At 38.7% G+C, this 18,627-nt stretch overlaps 1 protein-coding gene and 1 pseudogene across 2 annotated transcripts in view; one reads left to right on the forward strand and one right to left on the reverse strand.

Moving 5' to 3' along the window:
* The window catches only part of LOC144297263 (pregnancy zone protein-like), a 50,448-nt gene that overhangs the window by 21,919 nt on the left and 9,902 nt on the right, over positions 1–18,627 (forward strand). Inside the window, exons 15-22 of one of the 2 annotated variants that reach the window (XM_077871120.1) lie at positions 2,726–2,875; positions 5,441–5,605; positions 7,770–7,893; positions 13,571–13,706; positions 14,113–14,341; positions 14,843–14,969; positions 15,195–15,316; positions 15,533–15,584. In XM_077871120.1, the coding sequence (XP_077727246.1) occupies positions 2,726–2,875; positions 5,441–5,605; positions 7,770–7,893; positions 13,571–13,706; positions 14,113–14,341; positions 14,843–14,969; positions 15,195–15,316; positions 15,533–15,584 (1,105 nt within the window). The remainder of the gene's footprint in view (positions 1–2,725; positions 2,876–5,440; positions 5,606–7,769; positions 7,894–13,570; positions 13,707–14,112; positions 14,342–14,842; positions 14,970–15,194; positions 15,317–15,532; positions 15,585–18,627) is intronic. The other variant, XM_077871121.1, reaches the window with a different exon arrangement.
* LOC144297265 (ORM1-like protein 2 pseudogene) lies at positions 17,795–18,380 on the reverse strand (annotated as a pseudogene).

Raw genomic sequence — 18,627 nt, forward strand, 5'->3', positions numbered from 1 at the left:
CTCCTAAAACTACCCTCTGTAAGACCTCCAAAGGCAGAGAATGATGCCATACCCTGCCTGAGAGGGTTAGTGGAGAAGTCTGGAACAGGTGGCCGTAAGTCCAATGTTTTCAAAGTTTCTTGTTTTATCTTAAAATTCATATGGAATTCAAAATATGCTCTGCTATAAAGCTTTCATAGTGTTAATTTTGAAATATTTGTTCCCCATATGTTTCATTAAAAATGATGCTTCACAAGGACCTGACAGTTTTATCCCATCATCCCCCCTGACATATCTCCATAAACTATTTGATACCAGCAACTCACTGTGAGTTAAATTCTGATAATACAGAACAGAGGTATATGTGTGTGTGCCCCATTTTGAGAAACATAACCTGAGCACTCTAATGACTATAGCAGAAAAACCAAACTTGCAAATGGAATCTTGTATTTCCAAAGAATACATAGCTGTAATAAGAAGCCTACTGAAACATAAAGCTTTATCTCAAGGGAGTTTTGTGCTATAGTCATAACATTACAATCAGATAGCATTCACCAGCTTCACATATCTTTTTTAAAATATACTTATAGAGCATGAGTTTTATGGAGATTTAAACTATGCATTACAGCAAATGAGCATTTCTGCAATGAAAACTATATTAGATTATCCCTCTTTAAATATATAAGGTCTCAAATACCCACCATTTGCTTCAACGTGGATGGAACTGGAGGGTATTATGCTGAGTGAAGTAAGTCAGTCGGAGAAGGACAAACATTATATGTTCTCATTCATTTGGGGAATATAAATAATAGTGAAAGGGAATATAAGGGAAGGGAGAAGAAATGTGTGCGAAATATCAGAAAGGGAGACAGAACGTAAAGACTGCTAACTCTGGGAAACGAACTAGGGGTGGTAGAAGGGGAGAAGGGCGGGGGGTGGGAGTGAATGGGTGACGGGCACTGGGGGTTATTCTGTATGTTAGTAAATTGAACACCAATAAAAAATAAATTAAAAAATATATATAAATAAATAAATATATAAGGTCTAAATAAATAAATAATGATCCAAGAAAAAAAACACAATGGATGCTAATTTAATTTAAACCTGAACAGGTATCCAAGAGCATAGTTTCTGTTCTGCTTGAATGTACCGTGTGTTCCTTGTGAACCTAGAGGAGATTCCTGTCTCAAACTTCAATGCCCTTACTGCTAATCATGGGTAGTTAATTATTCGTTAAATTCTGGAATGGTCACGTTATGCTACAGCTTTTGTCACACTTTGTTCATTCCAGCAGTGGTTTCTCTCTGGTACAAAGCATGTGACACCTCCTGAGTAACATCAGAAAACTTTCACGCAGAAGCATAAGTCCCTGGACATTATTCTCAATCTCTTCATGTTAAATATCTTGTAACTTAGTCACCAGAAGTAGAGATGCTGAGGCACCTGGGTGGCTCAGACTGTCCAGTGACTGATTCTTGCTTTTGGCTTAAGTCGGAATCTCAGGGTTGTGGGTGCATGCTCTCTCTCTCTAAAAAAAAAAGAAAGAAAGAAAGAAAAGAAAAGTAGAGAAAGCTATTAAAAAAGAAAAGTATTTAGAAGAAAGTTGACTATTTTTATTTACCACTAAAAGTTAGAAAAGAGAGTTATTAAAGTTATAAACTGAGGATATTACCTGATACTACTAAAGTATCTAAATTCTAAATGACTTATTTTAATATACTCAAATTTTTATATACTCAAATATACTCAAATTTATACTCAAATTTATACTCAAATTTTTACTCAAAATTTACTCAAAATTTACTCAAAATAAAATAAAACTCAGATTCTACTCAAGAAATGTTTACATAAACATAGGGAACTAATAGACTCACTTATCAGTGAGTTTCTACTGGCCAAAACAGAATCAAATCTGAAAAAAATTATTGCACAATTTTCCATTATTTTGTAGTTCTTATTCTTTATTCACAGTTCTTTGAATTATCTCAGCCAGTTAACTCTCAGGATGCATGTTAGATGTTCAATTTTTTAAATGACCCAATAAATCCCGGATCCTGATAAACAATAAAGCACCCTTCTAGAATGTCAGATGACTAAGACTGCCCCCTGGAGGAGACTTCAGGTGGCTGGTCTCAGAGGCCGAGCATGATTTTTCAGGGCACCATGCAAACTACACACATTCACCACAAAAACCTGCACAGAGAGAAGTCAACTACAGCAAGGTATGTATCTTTGTTAGTGGATGTGTTCTCATTCCCACTCAGGATTCTATTTCAATGTGACCGAAACCAATTTACATTTCACCAGTTATTTTTTTTAAAAGATTGTATTTATTTATTCATTAGAGACCGAGAGAGAGAGAGAGAGAGAGAGAGAGAGAGAGGCAGAGACCAAGGCAGAGGGAGAAGCAGGCTCCATGCAGGGAACTCGATGTGGGACTTGATCCTGGGACTCCAGGATCACGCCCTGGGCCGGAGGCAGACGCTCAACCACTGAGCCATCCAGGCGTCCCAATTTCACCAGTTATTAAAGGAGCAGGAAACCTGAGTTAACTGGAACCACATTTCCAGTTCATTCCTGAGATCATTAACTGGTAGTCCCGCAGTGTACACATCTCTTAAGCCTGGTCTAAAACGGATGAAAAAAAGCCAAGTGAAGAAAGAGCTAGCCCTAGCCTGGGGTAGAAGAGAGTGTTGAGGTTGTAATACTTAGAAAATTTGCTGCCATAATTGTATTCTCTTTACAGGTAAATTTGAGCTTCTCCTCAGACCAGAGCCTGCCGGCCTCGCACACCAACCTAGAGGTCAGGGCCTTTCCTAACTCCCTCTGTGCCCTCCGAGCAGTAGACCAGAGTGTTCTGCTGATGAAGCCTGAAACTGAGCTCTCCCCTCAGTCGGTGAGTCTTGCATGTCAGAGCATGCACACAGGAGAAGACCAGTTCAGGAAACTGGAGGTTATAGCTGAAAGGACATGTGTTCTTCTAAGTGTCAGGCATGGTGTAGTAGGTTATGTATGAAACGGAATATAATTCAGTTCCACAAAAGACGTTTTGCACAAATGCTTTCCAAGTCTCACTTCACTTCATTCTCTGTTATAATATATTCTCATTGAGGGAGCAACATGGCTCCCCACCACATTCCCTGCCTAGCCCAGTACCTTATGTAGGTACAAAGATGCCAGTACATTGTCAATGAATGAATACATGAGTAATAATCCTTTTAGATGGGTATTATTACCTTAATTTTATGAATGAAGAAAACATAGCTAGGATAGATAAAACCACTACAAAAGGAGCAGGCCAAAAATATATTTTAAATGTGGAATTTGGAATCAGATTTCATATTCAATGCTACCTTTAATGTACCACGTTTCAAGGTAGTTTGTGAAATGCCTGATTTTTAAGCTTGCTCTAAAAATCTAGGCAGTTACTCACTGGTTTGAAATATGGACAAAAGAGAGTTTCCATTCAAACTACTAATGAAGCACTTTCAAAAAGGCCTTGTGGTTTACTTTCATTGTCCCCTAATAAAGGGACAATGTTCACTTTGTGACAAAGCGACAAATGTTCGCTATGTCTTGACCAGGGGCTGGATCCTGCTCTAGGAACAGGCATTCTATTGGTGAACAACCAGATGTGGTTTTTGACCATCTTAGACTTACAGTCTTATGAGGTATTAAAATAAACAAACAAGCAACAAGGGACACCTGGGTGGCTCAGTGGTTGGGCATCTGCCTTCGGCTCATATCGTGATCTCAGGGTCCTGGGATCGAGTACAGCATTGGCCTCCCTGCAGGGTACCATAGCATTTACTGTCTGTTCCAAATTTATCTGAAGAGTTTTATTTTTTTATTTTTTTATAATAAATTTATTTTTTATTGGTGTTCAATTTACCAACATACAGAATAACACCCAGTGCTCATCCCGTCAAGTGCCCCCCTCAGTGCCCATCACCTATTCACCCCCACCCCCCGCCCTCCTCCCCTTCTACCACCCCTAGTTCGTTTCCCAGAGTTAGGAGTCTTTATGTTCTGTCTCCCTTTCTGATATTTCCCACACATTTCTTCTCCCTTCCCTTCTATTCCCTTTCACTATCATTTATATTCCCCAAATGAATGAGAACATACAATGTTTGTCTTTCTCCGATTGACTTACTTCACTCAGCATAATACCCTCCAGTTCCATCCACATTGAAGCAAATGGTGGGTATTTGTCGTTTCTAATGGCTGAGTAATATTCCATTGTATACATAAACCACATCTTCTTTATCCATTCATCTTTCGATGGACACCGAGGCTCCTTCCACAGTTTGGCTATTATGGACATTGCTGCTAGAAACATCGGGGTGCAGGTGTCTCGGCATTTCATTGCATCTGAATCTTTGGGGTAAATCCCCAGCAGTGCAATTACTGGGTCATAGGGCAGATCTATTTTTAACTCTTTGAGGAACCTGAACCTGCTGAACCTGGAATCTGAAGAGTTTTAAACAGAAGAATGACAATTCAGATTTCTCTGTTAAGGAGATGCAGTTTGCTGCTGAGAGGATAAGAACTGAATTGAAAGAATGGAAAGGGTTAGTAGGTTATTGTCGTAGCATAGATAAGAGATGAGCGCAGCCAGATTAAACTGTCTGCACAGAGGCCAGTATTTGTTTAATGACCTGGATACCATATGACTAAGCAGGTGCCTGACACTAGGCTCTAGGCAAAGACTGAACTGCAAATGGTTTATTTCTAGGTTGCCTGTGCACCTAGTTTTTTCTCAAACTAGACATGATCCCAAAATAGTAGACTAAAACAAACAAAAAACTTCAGTAGAGTTGGAAACAGTTATATAAAGTGGGAAAAGGAATGAATTAAGAATTTACAATGATTATTTCTGAATGATAGGATTATGAGTGGCTTCTGTTCTTTCATCACACTTCTCTGTACTGTTCACATTTTTGGCTTCCTTTTATTTTTTTTTTGAGATTTATTTATTTGAGAGACTGCACAGGCAAGTGGAGGAGGGGAACAGATGGAGAAGAAGAATAACAAGCAGATTCCCCATTGAGTGTGGAGCCCAAAAGGGGCTCAATCTCATGACCCTAAGATCATGACCTGAGATGAAATCAAGAATTGGACCCTTAACCAACTAAGCCACTCAGGAACCCCTCTGCTTCATTTTAAAGGAAGGCATTTGGGCTAGGACATAGGAGACTTGAGTTTTATTCTTAACCATGGGCTGTGAGACTTTGATCAATTAATTTGATTTCTCTACATATTAATTTCCTTTGCATAGGAAGATTAGGATCCATAACTCTTATTATTTCCCCATGATTATCTGTGTTGCTTTTTATAACATCAGCATGGGAGTATTAAACAAACACCATGATCTTCTAAATCCCAGGTTGAACATTATCACACTTAAAATAAAATTAAAAAAAAAAAAAAGGGGTTTTCCCTCCTTCTCTCAATTTTGCAGGTCTATAATTTGCTACCAGTAAAGAGTATCTTTAGTGTTGGTTATGGAGATCTCAGAAGAGAAGATAGTGAGCAATGTATCCACGCAGAAGACTTTATTCACGAGGGGATCATTTACACGCCAAAGCAGATCCTGGATAATGATGACATTTACAGTATTTTTGAGGTAATTCATCTTCCTGATAATATAACCAAACTGAGTTTCAAGTCTTTACTAAAATGGAGAATAAGTGGGCTTCTGAGCTCTAGAATCTGGTCCTGTGCTCCCTAAAACAAAGCTAAGATTAATATAAAAATACTGAAACATCAGAGGCATGGAGAACTTTGTACACATACTGATATTCTATCACGAATTTATCTGGCTCTTTAAAGAGCAAGGGGTGTACTTTTAGGGTTCACAACCTCAACCAAGTGGATCCCAAAGCTATTCACTACTGTCATATCCCCTCTCAGCCACTGTCAGAGATTCTAGTATGTGAGGATAACAAAACATTTCCCATATGTTGGAAAGGTGAATTCCTTATTGGCAGCCATCATATCAGTCTGATGCACAATAAATACATATTGAATGAATAAATGACTGAACATACAACTATGATACTTTCATCATCTTCAGCAAGTGCAGCAAAATTTCAGGAAAACTTGAAAGTAATCTTTCATGAAGAAAAGATTCACAAAACTTGGGTAGTAATGCTAGTATTACGGGTATGTTAGATAAAATATTTATCTTTGAGATTAACTAGGCAGTGTTGTGAAAGGAGAGTTTATCTAGTTTGTGAGATTAAACCTTATCACCACCAGAAGGACTGACAACTCTCTTTACACTTTGAGGAAAATATGTCATTCTTCTGCAGAGTAGCCGACAGCAATTTAAATCTGTCTCTTCTGGAGCCTCCAGAATCATAAATCAGTTGGTGGTAGGGAAAAGGAAGAGGACTTCTTAGGTTTCCTAGCTTATTGTTTAATCTTTAAACATGTATTTCTGACTTCTTTCTATCTCATGTCACTACCACCACTGATAGCTGTGCCTCAGTTCTCATAGTCTCTCACTACTCTGAAATAAGACAGCAAATAATATTTACCTGTGGCTAATATTGAAAAAAAAAAAAAAGGCAGCTGAGACCTGGTGGGTTGTAGGAACCAGGTGACTGCAGGCATCTGCATGTCTGTTTTGGATACAAAGATTCAAGATACTTAAAAGAAAGGGAGAAGGAATAAATTATGAAAGAGCTGAGTTGAGCACAGAGATTCAGGGAAAGGCATATTTCCCAACAAAACATAAAACATAAAGAAAAGCAAAGTTTACTAGGATTGTGAAGAAAAATCTCCACTATGCAACCCTATAATTTCAAATGAAAAGAAACAAAAAAAGTACTCTGTGCCGTAAGACCATGACTTACACACACAGACACACACCAGCACACCCACATTATATTTGTTTGAAGGGAGAAAAGAAAGGAAACATAAACATCTAAGTGTAAAATATTTAGTTTCTTTGATGCAAATGATAATTAAAGGGGCATCAGCATATAGCACACAAAATTCAGAAATAGGAATCAGAAGACATGAGTTCGAATCCCAACTTCTCTTCACTAACTGGATGAACTGGACTTTCTGTGACTCTGTTTTTATATTTTAAAAATAGGTCTCTTCCCTATTGTGTGGCATTTTCATGAAGATCTTATGAACTCTGTACATAATAATAATGAAAGTATGATAGTGTTGGGAAGGAAATATTCTTCCTCAGGGTCTTCTAGCTGAACTAAGAATTAAATTTCCATGAGACAGATTAAGTGGAGAAAAAAACAATTTTATGTACTCACACAAGCCCAATAATGAAATTGAGACCTAGAGAAATGCAGGCAGTTCTCACACTTTTTAGACAAAGATACAATACATTTGTGAGAAATTGACAGGATAAGGAAAGCAGATGTTGGGAACTCTAGAATTCTAAGTGGAATTTGGGCTGAAAAAAAAATGAATTTGGGCTGAGATCATAGATTAGAAAAAAAATAACAGGGTTCGTTTCTATAGCTTTCTTGGCTTTAAAGTTTCTATCTCTGCTGATAAGGAATTTTTTTTTTCATGCTTACTACAGGGAGGGTACTTTTCACATGGGAGATGTGTTTCCTGCTCTGAAAGGACAGAGGAGGGACTTAGTGTCCTTGTACCAACTGTTTCTCAAGTAGCTTCAATTCCAAAAAAATCAATATGCCATGTGGTTCATTTTGGGGCAGCCTGCTCTTGGCCCCTTACAGTACAAATGTAAGACAATATTCCACTCTTACAATTGGATTGCCAATATGCTTTAATCATTCATTTTCACCCAGTCCGCAGGATTATATATTTTTACCAACTCAAAAATCCACAAGCCGAATTTTTGTCAGCTGCCACAGCCATATCCGGGAGTGCCTATGGCCCATGCAGCAGTTAACGGTGAGATTTATTTGCCAGGTAGGATAATGGAAAAAAATGATGTTTTTCTGTGTATTGAATGTGATGACTCTGGAGTGATTTCTTAGTAAATTTTCCCCCAAATAACATCTCCACCCACCCCCCCAAAAAATAGGACCTTTAAAAAGATTATTGTTTCTTTTTTTACTGTCTCTGTCTGAAATCAAATTTGACTGCCTTTTTGACTTAGCCTTCAATAGTCGCTATTTCAAGTCCTTCTTATCCAAGGTGGTTTCAACACCTAAATTGGTCAGGATAAGAGAAACTGTACTACAGTAACAAAGAAACCCCGAATCTCAGTGGCTAAGCAAATAACAGTTTATTTTTTGCTCACATAAAACTGCTTTTTGAGTCCAGTAGCTGTCCAGAGCAGCTTCTTGCCAAACAGTGAGTCAGGGATACCCATTCTGCTTTCATCTTGTGACTCCATCTCCAATGCAACAATTAAGATCATTACCATGGGAAAGGAGTTGGTTTGCACAGGACTTTTTTGGCCAGCTGTGCAAGTGGCATATATTACATCTGTCCTTACTGCAAAGGAGGCTGAGAAATGTGAAGGACACGAATTGTCTGTGTCACATTCTTTTATGAAAACCAAAGTGAGGGCAGCCCTGGTGGCGCAGCTGTTTAGTGCTGCCTGCAGCCTGGGGTGTGATCCTGGAGACCCGGGATCGAGTCCCACATCAGGCTTCCTGCATGCAGCCTGCTTGTGTCTCTGCCTCTCTCTCTGAGTAAATAAATAAATCTTAAAAAAAAAATGAAAACCAAAGTGACTTTGATATATTGGACAAAATAGAATAATCCAACTTTCAGCAGATATACTACTAGTCTCCTTGTGTGTTTCAAGTGTATCTGGAAAGGGAAATGAGGGAAAGTTGGAAAGATTCTGAGTATTCTTTTCTATTTCTGTCAGGTCTAGAGAGAAGTCTCTCACTGCATGTTTGTATAACTACTAATCCTACTTCCTAATAAGAAATGTGCTGTAAAAAGTGTTTCTTAAAAATAAACACATATTTTAACACAGTAGAAATTAGTTACCAAAGAAGACAAGGAATAAAGTTCTAGTTGACAACAGAGAAGTGACTAAGAATATTCCCTTTACAGAAAGAAAATTTTGTGTACAGGGGCACCTGAGTGGCTCAGCAGTTGAGCATCTGCCTTTGGCTCGGGGCATGATCCCAGGGTCCCGGGATCGAGTCCTGCATCAGGCTCCCTGCATGGAGGCTGCTTCTCCTCTGCCTATGTCTCTGCCTTTCTCTTTGTGTCTCAAATAAATAAATAGATAAATAAATAAATAAATAAATAAATAAATAAATAAAAGTTTTTCTTTTAAAAAAGAAAAGAAAATTCTGTGTATGGAAAAAGAGCAATGTGCTAAGAGTAAAGGGACATATTCTCATTATACTCCAACATGGTAGGACGTATGGAACTTCAAAAATTCACAGACTCATAAGCTATCAAAGGCTCAATTTCTTTGATCCTAAATTAAGAGTGATAAAGTCACTGAGCATATATGTGAGCATAAATGAAGAAAATAGAATTATGATTCCATGAATAGTATGTTTTTAAAAAAAAATTGTAAAGCACTATTACTTTATGTTCATATTCCTCTTGATACCAAGTAGGTATTTTCTTGTCAATCCTAAGAGAAAACATGGTCATAGAATGATCAAGAAAACCTGAAAACAGAGTACCTTCATTGCATTCCTTTTTTCTTTTAAAGATTTATTTATTTATTTGTGAGAGAGAGACAGAGAAAAGGAAGAGGCCCATGTGAGCAGGGGGAGGAGTAGCGGGAGAGGGAGAAGCAGACTCCTCACTCCTCAATCCCAACCCTGAAATCACAACCTGAGCAGAGCAATAACCAAGAGTGGGACGCTTAACCAATTGCGCCACCCATGGGCCCCCATCATTACATTCTTATCCCACATACTCTGTAAGGCTCTATGCAAATTTTGCAGTTGTATTTATCACCTATCCATTCTTTCCTTTCTTTTTTTTTTTAAATTTTTATTTATTTATGATAGTCACAGAGAGAGAGAGAGAGAGGCAGAGACACAGGCAGAGGGAGAAGCAGGCTCCATGCACCGGGAGCCCGACGTGGGATTCGATCCCGGGTCTCCTGGATCGCGCCCTGGGCCAAAGGCAGGCGCCAAACCGCTGCGCCACCCAGGGATCCCCCATTCTTTCCTTTCTATTCTTAGTAACCCCAGCTTAGTCTTGTGTCTCATTATTTCATAAAGAAATGATTATAAAAACCATCCTAAAAAAATAAAATATAAATGAAAACCATCCTAACTTACCTTTCTTGCCTCCAGTCCTTTTCCACTTCAATCTGTCCTCAATACTGTGAAAGGTGTCATCACCCTTAAACTTTGCTTTTATCACGTCACATATTTCTCATAGACAGTCACTATTTCCAGAATTCATAGAATTACTGTCCTTGAGGTTTGAAAAAAGAATGTCCCATGTTATTATTTTATATATGTATATAAAATATAAATGTATATATTTATCACATTTATATTTATATATTTATACCTGTAATCTTTATATATCTTTTGATCTCTGAAGTATTGTTATTTTTAAATCAAGCTAACTCCTACTTTAACAGATCTAATTTATTTGTCCTAATCTTCAAGGTGTTTCATTATATAATTACACCTACTATTTCCTCAACACAGCCCTAAAATAGACATCCTACTCCATTTTCCCTATGGAGCATCCTTTCTAACCTCGGTGTGTGTATTCGTTAAGCCATTTCCATCAAATACCTCTTCCATGTTCCTCTGTTTCTCATTCTTCAATGATCATCTAAAAGTCTACTTTGGTGAAGTCTTCTCTGGCTAATCTAAACTTCACTTTTTGTCCTTCGCTGAATCTCTACTCTCTATAACACATACTTAACTGTTTCCTAGGGTTTGTGTCCATATCTTACTCATTGTAAAATAAAAAAGCATTTCAGAAATCCTCTTGCTGTAGCTACTCTTCATTCTTCTTGTTTGATTCTCACTGCAAATGGAGATCACGTGCTTTCAGCATTAAAGCAGCATTTGGTGCATTAAATTACTCTTTATTCTTTCCTTTACCCATTGAATAATCAGCTTATAGAGAACTACAATTGTTTTCATGTATAGAGAAAAATACATTTTTTATAAATTTATTTTTTATTGGTGTTCAATTTGCCAACATATAGAATAACACCCAGTGCTCATCCCATCAAGTGACTACCTCAGTGCCTGTCACCCAGTCACCCCCACCCCCTTCCCACCTCCCCTTCCACCACACCTAGTTCATTTCCCAGAGTTAGGAGTCTTTCATGTTCTGTCTCCCTTTCTGATATTTCCCACTTATTTTTTCTCCTTTCCCCTTTATTCCCTTTCACTATTTTTTATATTCCCCAAATGAATGAGAACATATAATGTTTGTCCTTCTCCGATTGACTTATTTCACTCAGCATAATACCCTCCAGTTCCATCCACATCGAAGCAAATGGTGGGTATTTGTCATTTCTAATGGCTGAGGAATATTCCATTGTATACATAAACCACATCTTCTTTATCCATTCATCTTTCGATGGACACCAAGGTTCCTTCCACAGTTTGGCTATTGTGGACATTGCTGCTAGAAACATCGGGATGCAGGTGTCCCAGTGTTTCACTGCATCTGTATCTTTGGGGTAAATCCCCAGCAGTGCAATTGCTGGGTCGTAGGGCAGGTCTATTTTTAACTCTTTGAGGAACCTCCACACAGTTTTCCAGAGTGGTTGCACCAGTTCACATTCCCACCAACAGTGCAGGAGGGTTCCCCTTTCTCCACATCCTCTCCAACATTGGTTGTTTCCTGCCTTGTTAATTTTCCCCATTCTCACTGGTGTGAGGTGGTATCTCATGGTGGTTTTGATTTGTATTTCCCTGATGGCAAGTGATGCAGAGCATTTTCTCATGTGCATGTTGGCCATGTCTATGTCTTCGTCTGTGAGATTTCTGTTCATGTCTTTGCCCATTTCATGATTGGATTGTTTGTTTCTTTGGTGTTGAGTTTAATAAGTTCTTTATAGATCTTGGAAACTAGCCCTTTATCTGATACGTCATTTGCAAATATCTTCTCCCATTCTGTAGGTTGTCTTTTAGTTTTGTTGACTGTATCCTTTGCTGTGCAAAAGCTTCTTATCTTGATGAAGTCCCAATAGTTCATTTTTGCTTTTGTTTCTTTTGCCTTCATGGATGTATCTTGCAAGAAGTTACTGTGGCCGAGTTCAAAAAGGGTGTTGCCTGTGTTCTCTTCTAGGATTTTGATGAAATCTTGTCTCACATTTAGCTCTTTCATCCATTTTGAGTTTATCTTTGTGTACGGTGCAAGAGAGGGGTCTAGTTTCATTCTTCTGCATGTGGATGTCCAATTTTCCAAGCACCATTTTTTGAAAAGACTGTCTTTCTTCCAGTGCATAGTCTTTCCTCCTTTATCGAATATTAGTTGACCATAAAGTTGAGGGTCCACTTCTGGATTCTCTATTCTGTTCCGTTGATCTATGTGTCTTTTTTTGTGCCAGTACCACACTGTCTTGATGAGCACAGCTTTGTAGTACAACCTGAAATCTGGCATTGATTGTGATGCTCCCAGATATGGTTTTCTTTTTTAAAATTCCCCTGGCTATTCGGGGTCTTTTCTGATTCCACACAAATCTTAAAATAATTTGTTCCAACTCCCTGAAGAAAGTCCATGATATTTTGATAGGGATTGCATTAAACGTGTAAATTGCCCTGGGTAACATTGACATTTTCACAATGTTAATTCTGCCAATCCATGAGCATGGAATATTTTTCCATCTCTTTGTGTCTTCCTCAATTTCTTTCAGAAGTGTTCTATAGTTTTTAGGGTATAGATCCTTTACCTCTTTGGTTAGGTTTATTCCTAGGTATCTTATGCTTTTGGGTGCAATTGTAAATGGGATTGACTCCTTAATTTCTCTTTCTTCAGTCTCATTGTTAGTGTATAGAAATGCCACTGACTTCTGGGCATTGATTTTGTATCCGGCCACGCTACCAAATTGCTGTATGAGTTCTATCAATCTTGGGGTGGAGGCTTTTGGGTTTTCTATGTAGAGTATCATGTCATCGGTGAAGAGGGAGAGTGTGACTTCTTCTTTGCCAATTTGAACGCCTTTTATTTCTTTTTGTTGTCTGATTGCTGAGGCTAGGACTTCCAGTACTATGTTGAACAGCAGTGGTGAGAGTGGACATCCCTGTCTTGTTCCTGATCTTAGGGGAAAGGCTCCCAGTGCTTCCCCATTGAGAATGATATTTGCTGTGGGCTTTTCGTAGATGGCTTTTAAGATGTTGAGGAATGTTCCCTCTATCCCTGCACTCTGAAGAGTTTTGATCAGGAATGGATGCTGTATTTTGTCAAATGCTTTCTCTATCTATTGAAAGGATCATATGGTTCTTGTTGAGAAAAATACATTTATGTCCAGACTCTTTGAAGAAGCACCAGGATTAGCTTTCCTAGAAGACAGAATAGATAAATGTACAAAGTAACAAGCTGGTGTGTTAAGTTGTTCCAATAATAAACCTTCCCTGAGCAAATGACCTTATTCTATTTGAGAAATTAGGCAACTCTAAGAAACTCATGATAAAAATGAGGTTTACATTGGGCCCTTTGTACTGTCTTTCCACAGTCCTGCCTCTAGCACGTGGTAGTGCAGGAGCAGTTTATCCAATGGTCATGAGACACAGTTCTCCAGCCGTGGAAGTGAAAGAGACAGTGCGGAAGTACTTCCCTGAGACCTGGATCTGGGACTTGGTACCAGTCGAGTAAGTTGTGTATTGCCCAGAATTTAGTTCAGGAGAAGATGCGACCCATCCTCTATGATTCTGTTGTTCCTCAGCCTTTTGGTTCTGCTCCACTTCTTCCTGGTAAACATTTAGGTTCATAGTTCATTGATCTCAGAGCTTAAAATGCAGTTTTTTCCTAATTTGGTCCTGATATGTCTAAAATCATGGAAAGTAGGAGACTACCTTTGCCCCTAAAAGGAAAGGATGAACTTTCAGAGACTTTGCTAGAAGTGCCCAACCTTGTATCAGGTTTAGTGTTGACCACACTGGGTGACTAGGTTACCAAGCTCCATAATCAGCTAGGGTCTGTGCTAAAAAATAAAATAAAAAATAAAAATAAAAAAAAATACTGACTCACAAGTCTCCCTCTCTTTCCCTCCTCTAGTTTATCAGGTAGAAGTGAGCTGGCAGTGAAGGTCCCTGACACCATCACAGAGTGGAAGGCCAGTGCCCTCTGCTTGTCAGAAATGACAGGGCTAGGCCTCTCCCCCACCATCTCTCTTCAAGTGTTCCAGCCTTTTTTCCTGGAACTCACTCTTCCCTACTCTGTGGTGCGAGGAGAAGCCTTCACACTCAAAGCAACCGTGTTCAACTATTTGTCCCACTGCATTCGGGTAAGGACACTCCTCTGAGAGCGAGCAAAGTGCAAAGAAGAAACATGACCGCCACTTAATATCTGGATCTCCTGGGTCATCTCCCAGGGATGGTAGCTGAAGAATGCTGTAGCCAAACTGGGGAATGGAATAGGTGTTAAGAGCAAAGCTCCCTGATTGATCCAAGGTGATAAGGTCATATTCACTGAGGGTTGTTTCCTAAATTCAGACATTAACAGCCACCTGATTACCTTATTTTTTTTTTTTCACTCTGACTAAAGCAAACATGTCCTCCTTGTGTTGGCATGAAAGCCTAAGCCCTGGGAATATCTCAATTCCATTGGCTTTTCAGTTTCCTATGGGCAACAGCTATACTACAAAGCGTTGGACAGGATTTACCTCATTTGAACAATTCCTTGAAGCCTCTCAGTTGGTTCACATTGTCCTTTGAAGCTCCTTTCCCCTGTTACTGTCCCTCTGCCTGTGATCTTTCTCAGATTTGTGGGTGGGTGTGGGGGACAGGTCAGTGTGCAGCTGGAAGCCTCTCCTGACAAGTCAGCTGACCTAGAGAGAAAGAACGAAGAAACTCCCTGTATCTGTGGAAATCACCAGAAAACTATGTTCTGGGCTGTGACCCCAAAGTCACTGGGTAAGTGGTAAAGTTGTTAACAAATCCTACTTCCTATGTTGTAATGATTTCCACTATGATTTTCCACTATGACCCAGATACGTGCTTTTGTTTTCTCTTCCTTCAACAATGATGAGCTGAAAGAAATTTTATATATATATATAACTATATATATAATATATCTTCAAAAGGCAAGCCATGCAATATGGAATCGCTGTTTAACTCCTTAAGAATCTTATTCCCCAGGAAAGATGAATTTCACAGCTACTGTGGAAGCCTTGCAGTCTCAGGAATTGTGTGGCAATGAGGTGCCAAGAGTCCCAGAACTTGGACAGAAGGATACTGTAGTCAAGCCCTTATTAGTTGAGGTATGCAGGTATACTTTCTCTGACTCTCAGGGGCCTTATCATATTATATAGCATTACCCACTATGTCTGGGACAATCACATTTCATTTCCCAAAAATATAGATGTGTTTACAACTCAGTTTCTTACTAACATTTTCTCTTCCACTTTAAAGTGGTTGATGTTTTTCCTATATATTCAGTATTACCTTACTTTTTCACCTTTTTTTTCAATATAAAGCCTGAAGGAATAGAAAAGGAGGAAACTCTCAACACACTCCTCTGTGCAGCAGGTGAGTATCAAAAACAAACAAAATTCTCATGTTAAGCCACTTGCCAAAGTGTATAGTGGCAGAATGCTATTTGGGGGTATATTTTCCTCTGGAAAAAAAATTAGCATACTCTCCCATGTGCAAATCTAAAAATCTTTGATTCAGAACAATTTTTTCCTGATGAAGGCTTAAAGAAGTAAAAAGACTTATCTAAAAACTCCTGACTAACAATGAGAACTAAAGCTGATGACCATAGAACAGGATTCTTTCCAACACTCAAGCTTCTTCCTAAACAATTTTCAAAGTGTTAAAATATCTGTGTGGCAATAGTACTATTTATTATTCAATTAATAGTTTAAAGATACTCAAGTTTAACTTATGTAAGTTACTTGAAGAAGAACTTCAGGTCAATAACATATATAGGAAACCAATGTTTTATTAATACCATTAATATAATCATATAAAAATTATCCTTAAAATGTTTCGCTCTGCACCATCTAGAATCATCTTGGGATGATGCTCAGTGTGCAGATCTCTCTTCTCTATCAGCATCCCCTGATAATCTCATTTAGTCACAGAACTTGAACTAATAACTTTGTACTGGAGACAACAAAATGTACTACTTGGGTCCATGCCCTTTTCCTAACTCAAACTCGTTTATTCAGTTGCCCACTAATCATCTGCACTAACAGGCCTAGAGGCTAATAGACATCTCAAAACCAGCATGTTCAAAACTACACTTCTGCTGGTCTCCACAGGCCCACTCCTCCTATGGTTTTCTCCGTCTCATATTATGGAAATTCCATTTTTTTTCTACTTACTTGAGATAAAATCTTTGTAGTCACCATTTATTATGTTCTCTCTCTTAGACTCCACAACCAAACTATTTTCAAATCTAATTAGCTCCACCTTCACATTATATCCAGAATCTTCCCATTTCTTACCAAGTCCACTTCTACTCTAGTTTTTCCGCTCCTGGATCATCTCAACAATCTCCTAACTGATCTCCTGGTCATCTTCCCTTGATCCTGTACAGCAAGAGGGATCATTTAAAGCACATGTCAGATCATGTGGCTCTTCTGTTCAAATCTTCCAAGAGTTTCCCATGACCTGAAAGTTAGAGCCTATATCTTCAATGTCCCATCCAAACCCTTGCTACTGCCACGACTTCATATCCTGTTACTTTCTCCCTCACCCTCCTCTGGCCACAGTGGACTCCTAGTATGGTCTTGCAACACAACCTGCGTGCTCAAATTTCTGGAGTATTTTCACTTCTTGTTCCTTCTTTCTGGAAGTCTTTTCCCCCAGATATCTATAAATCTTACTCCTTGACACATATGAAGTCTTCAATCACCTGTGATTTTGTTTTATCAAAGAGGGGAGCCCAATTCCCACACCCTACACTTCCTGATTTATTTTGTCATACTAGCTCACCCATATTAACTCTCTGCCTTAATTTTCTCTATAGAGCTATATTATTACTATATAGAACTATATATTGCTCTGTAGAACTATATCTCTAACATCTATCATAATAAATATTTATTTGTTATTTTATTACTCCCATTAAAATAAAAACTCTAGGAATTCAGGAAATTTTTGTTTTATCATTGCACTTAAAACAGAACCTGGCATATAGTATGCACTTAATACGTACTTATGACATGAGTGTTGTTTTTAAAGATTTTATTTTTATTTATTTACTTGAGAAAGAGAGATAGTAAAAGAAGTAGGAGCCCTCTGAGGAGGGAACCTGATGTGGGGCTCAATCCCAGGATCCTGGGATCATGACCTAAGCCAAAAGCAGACACTTAACAGGCTGAGCCACCCAGGCACCCCAGGAACATTATTTTTTAAAAACACTAATAATAAATATTGACATAAACAATGAAGGAAAAGAAATAAGCATAACATAAGGTATATGTTTATGTTTCCTTATTTACTGTAAGGAAATCTTTTTTTTTTTTTTTGGAAAGAAAAAAAGTATCTTTATTATAAGGAAAATACACAGCAAAACAGAGCTGGAAAGTGGTGTGGGTAGAAGATCTAGAAAAAAAATCACAAAACAAGCTGCTCAGTTACCAAATGAGCTGTTTAAACATGGCTTCCTGCTATGAAGGAGAGTGATTGAGCCCTTATCTTTCCCACCTTTCCTGATTCAAAAAAATTTGCTCTTAGGGCTGGGCCCCGGGAGCCCCATTTTCCAATCTGTTCTCTTCCTGGAGTTGGGGAAAGGTTATATAGTTCTCAGGCTTTCAAGATACAGAAGACAATACGGAGAAGGAAAGGATGTTCTAGCCCTTTGGTCCAGTGTTATCCCCAGCCCTATCCCTCAGTATTTGTTGATGCCAAAGAGACGAACCCCATGGAATTGGGGTAACTTAGGCAGCAGTACGCTAAGCAATGAGGCTGTGTTGATGATGAAGTGAGCAGCATCATACTTGGTGTAGAAGCTGGCCAGGAGGTAGAGTACAATAGGAGAGATGCTGAGGAATTTGCGGGAAGAGGTAAATTGGAGCCCGTAGTCCATCTGTTCCCAGTGTGTCAGTAGCCGAGCCTTCCCTTGGTCAGGGGTCTCAAAGAGTGTCCCTTTCACTGTATGTAAGAAGACATACATAGCCAAGTTATGGATGACGTTGGTCAGGGTCCAGACAACAGGTATGCTGAAGAAGGGGATGCTGAGTAGAACCACATGCAGCAGTCCTACCAAGATGATGTAGGCCAGATGCCCCGGCTATTCACCACGCGAGTGTTGGGGTTTACTTCGCTGTGTGCCACCCCCACATTCATCCTGCAGCTTCCCCAGCGGGTCCCACTCGAGGCCTACTGTAAGGAAATCTATAAAAATTTAGCACAAACATATATTATTATGAACTTAACTGACATGAATCATGACTTTAGGAGAAACGGGTTACATCAAATAATGTAACTTGGGTTACATTATTATAGAATAGTCAAGAGAAATGACAGGTTGGAATTTGATCAAAAAGGGGGAAAAATTTAAAAAAATAGAACATTTCTCTCATTCTTTTTCCCTCTCTTATATATCTTTGTCTTCTTTCAT

This window comes from Canis aureus, chromosome 25, assembly GCF_053574225.1.
Source record: "Canis aureus isolate CA01 chromosome 25, VMU_Caureus_v.1.0, whole genome shotgun sequence".
NCBI lineage: Eukaryota > Metazoa > Chordata > Mammalia > Carnivora > Canidae > Canis > Canis aureus.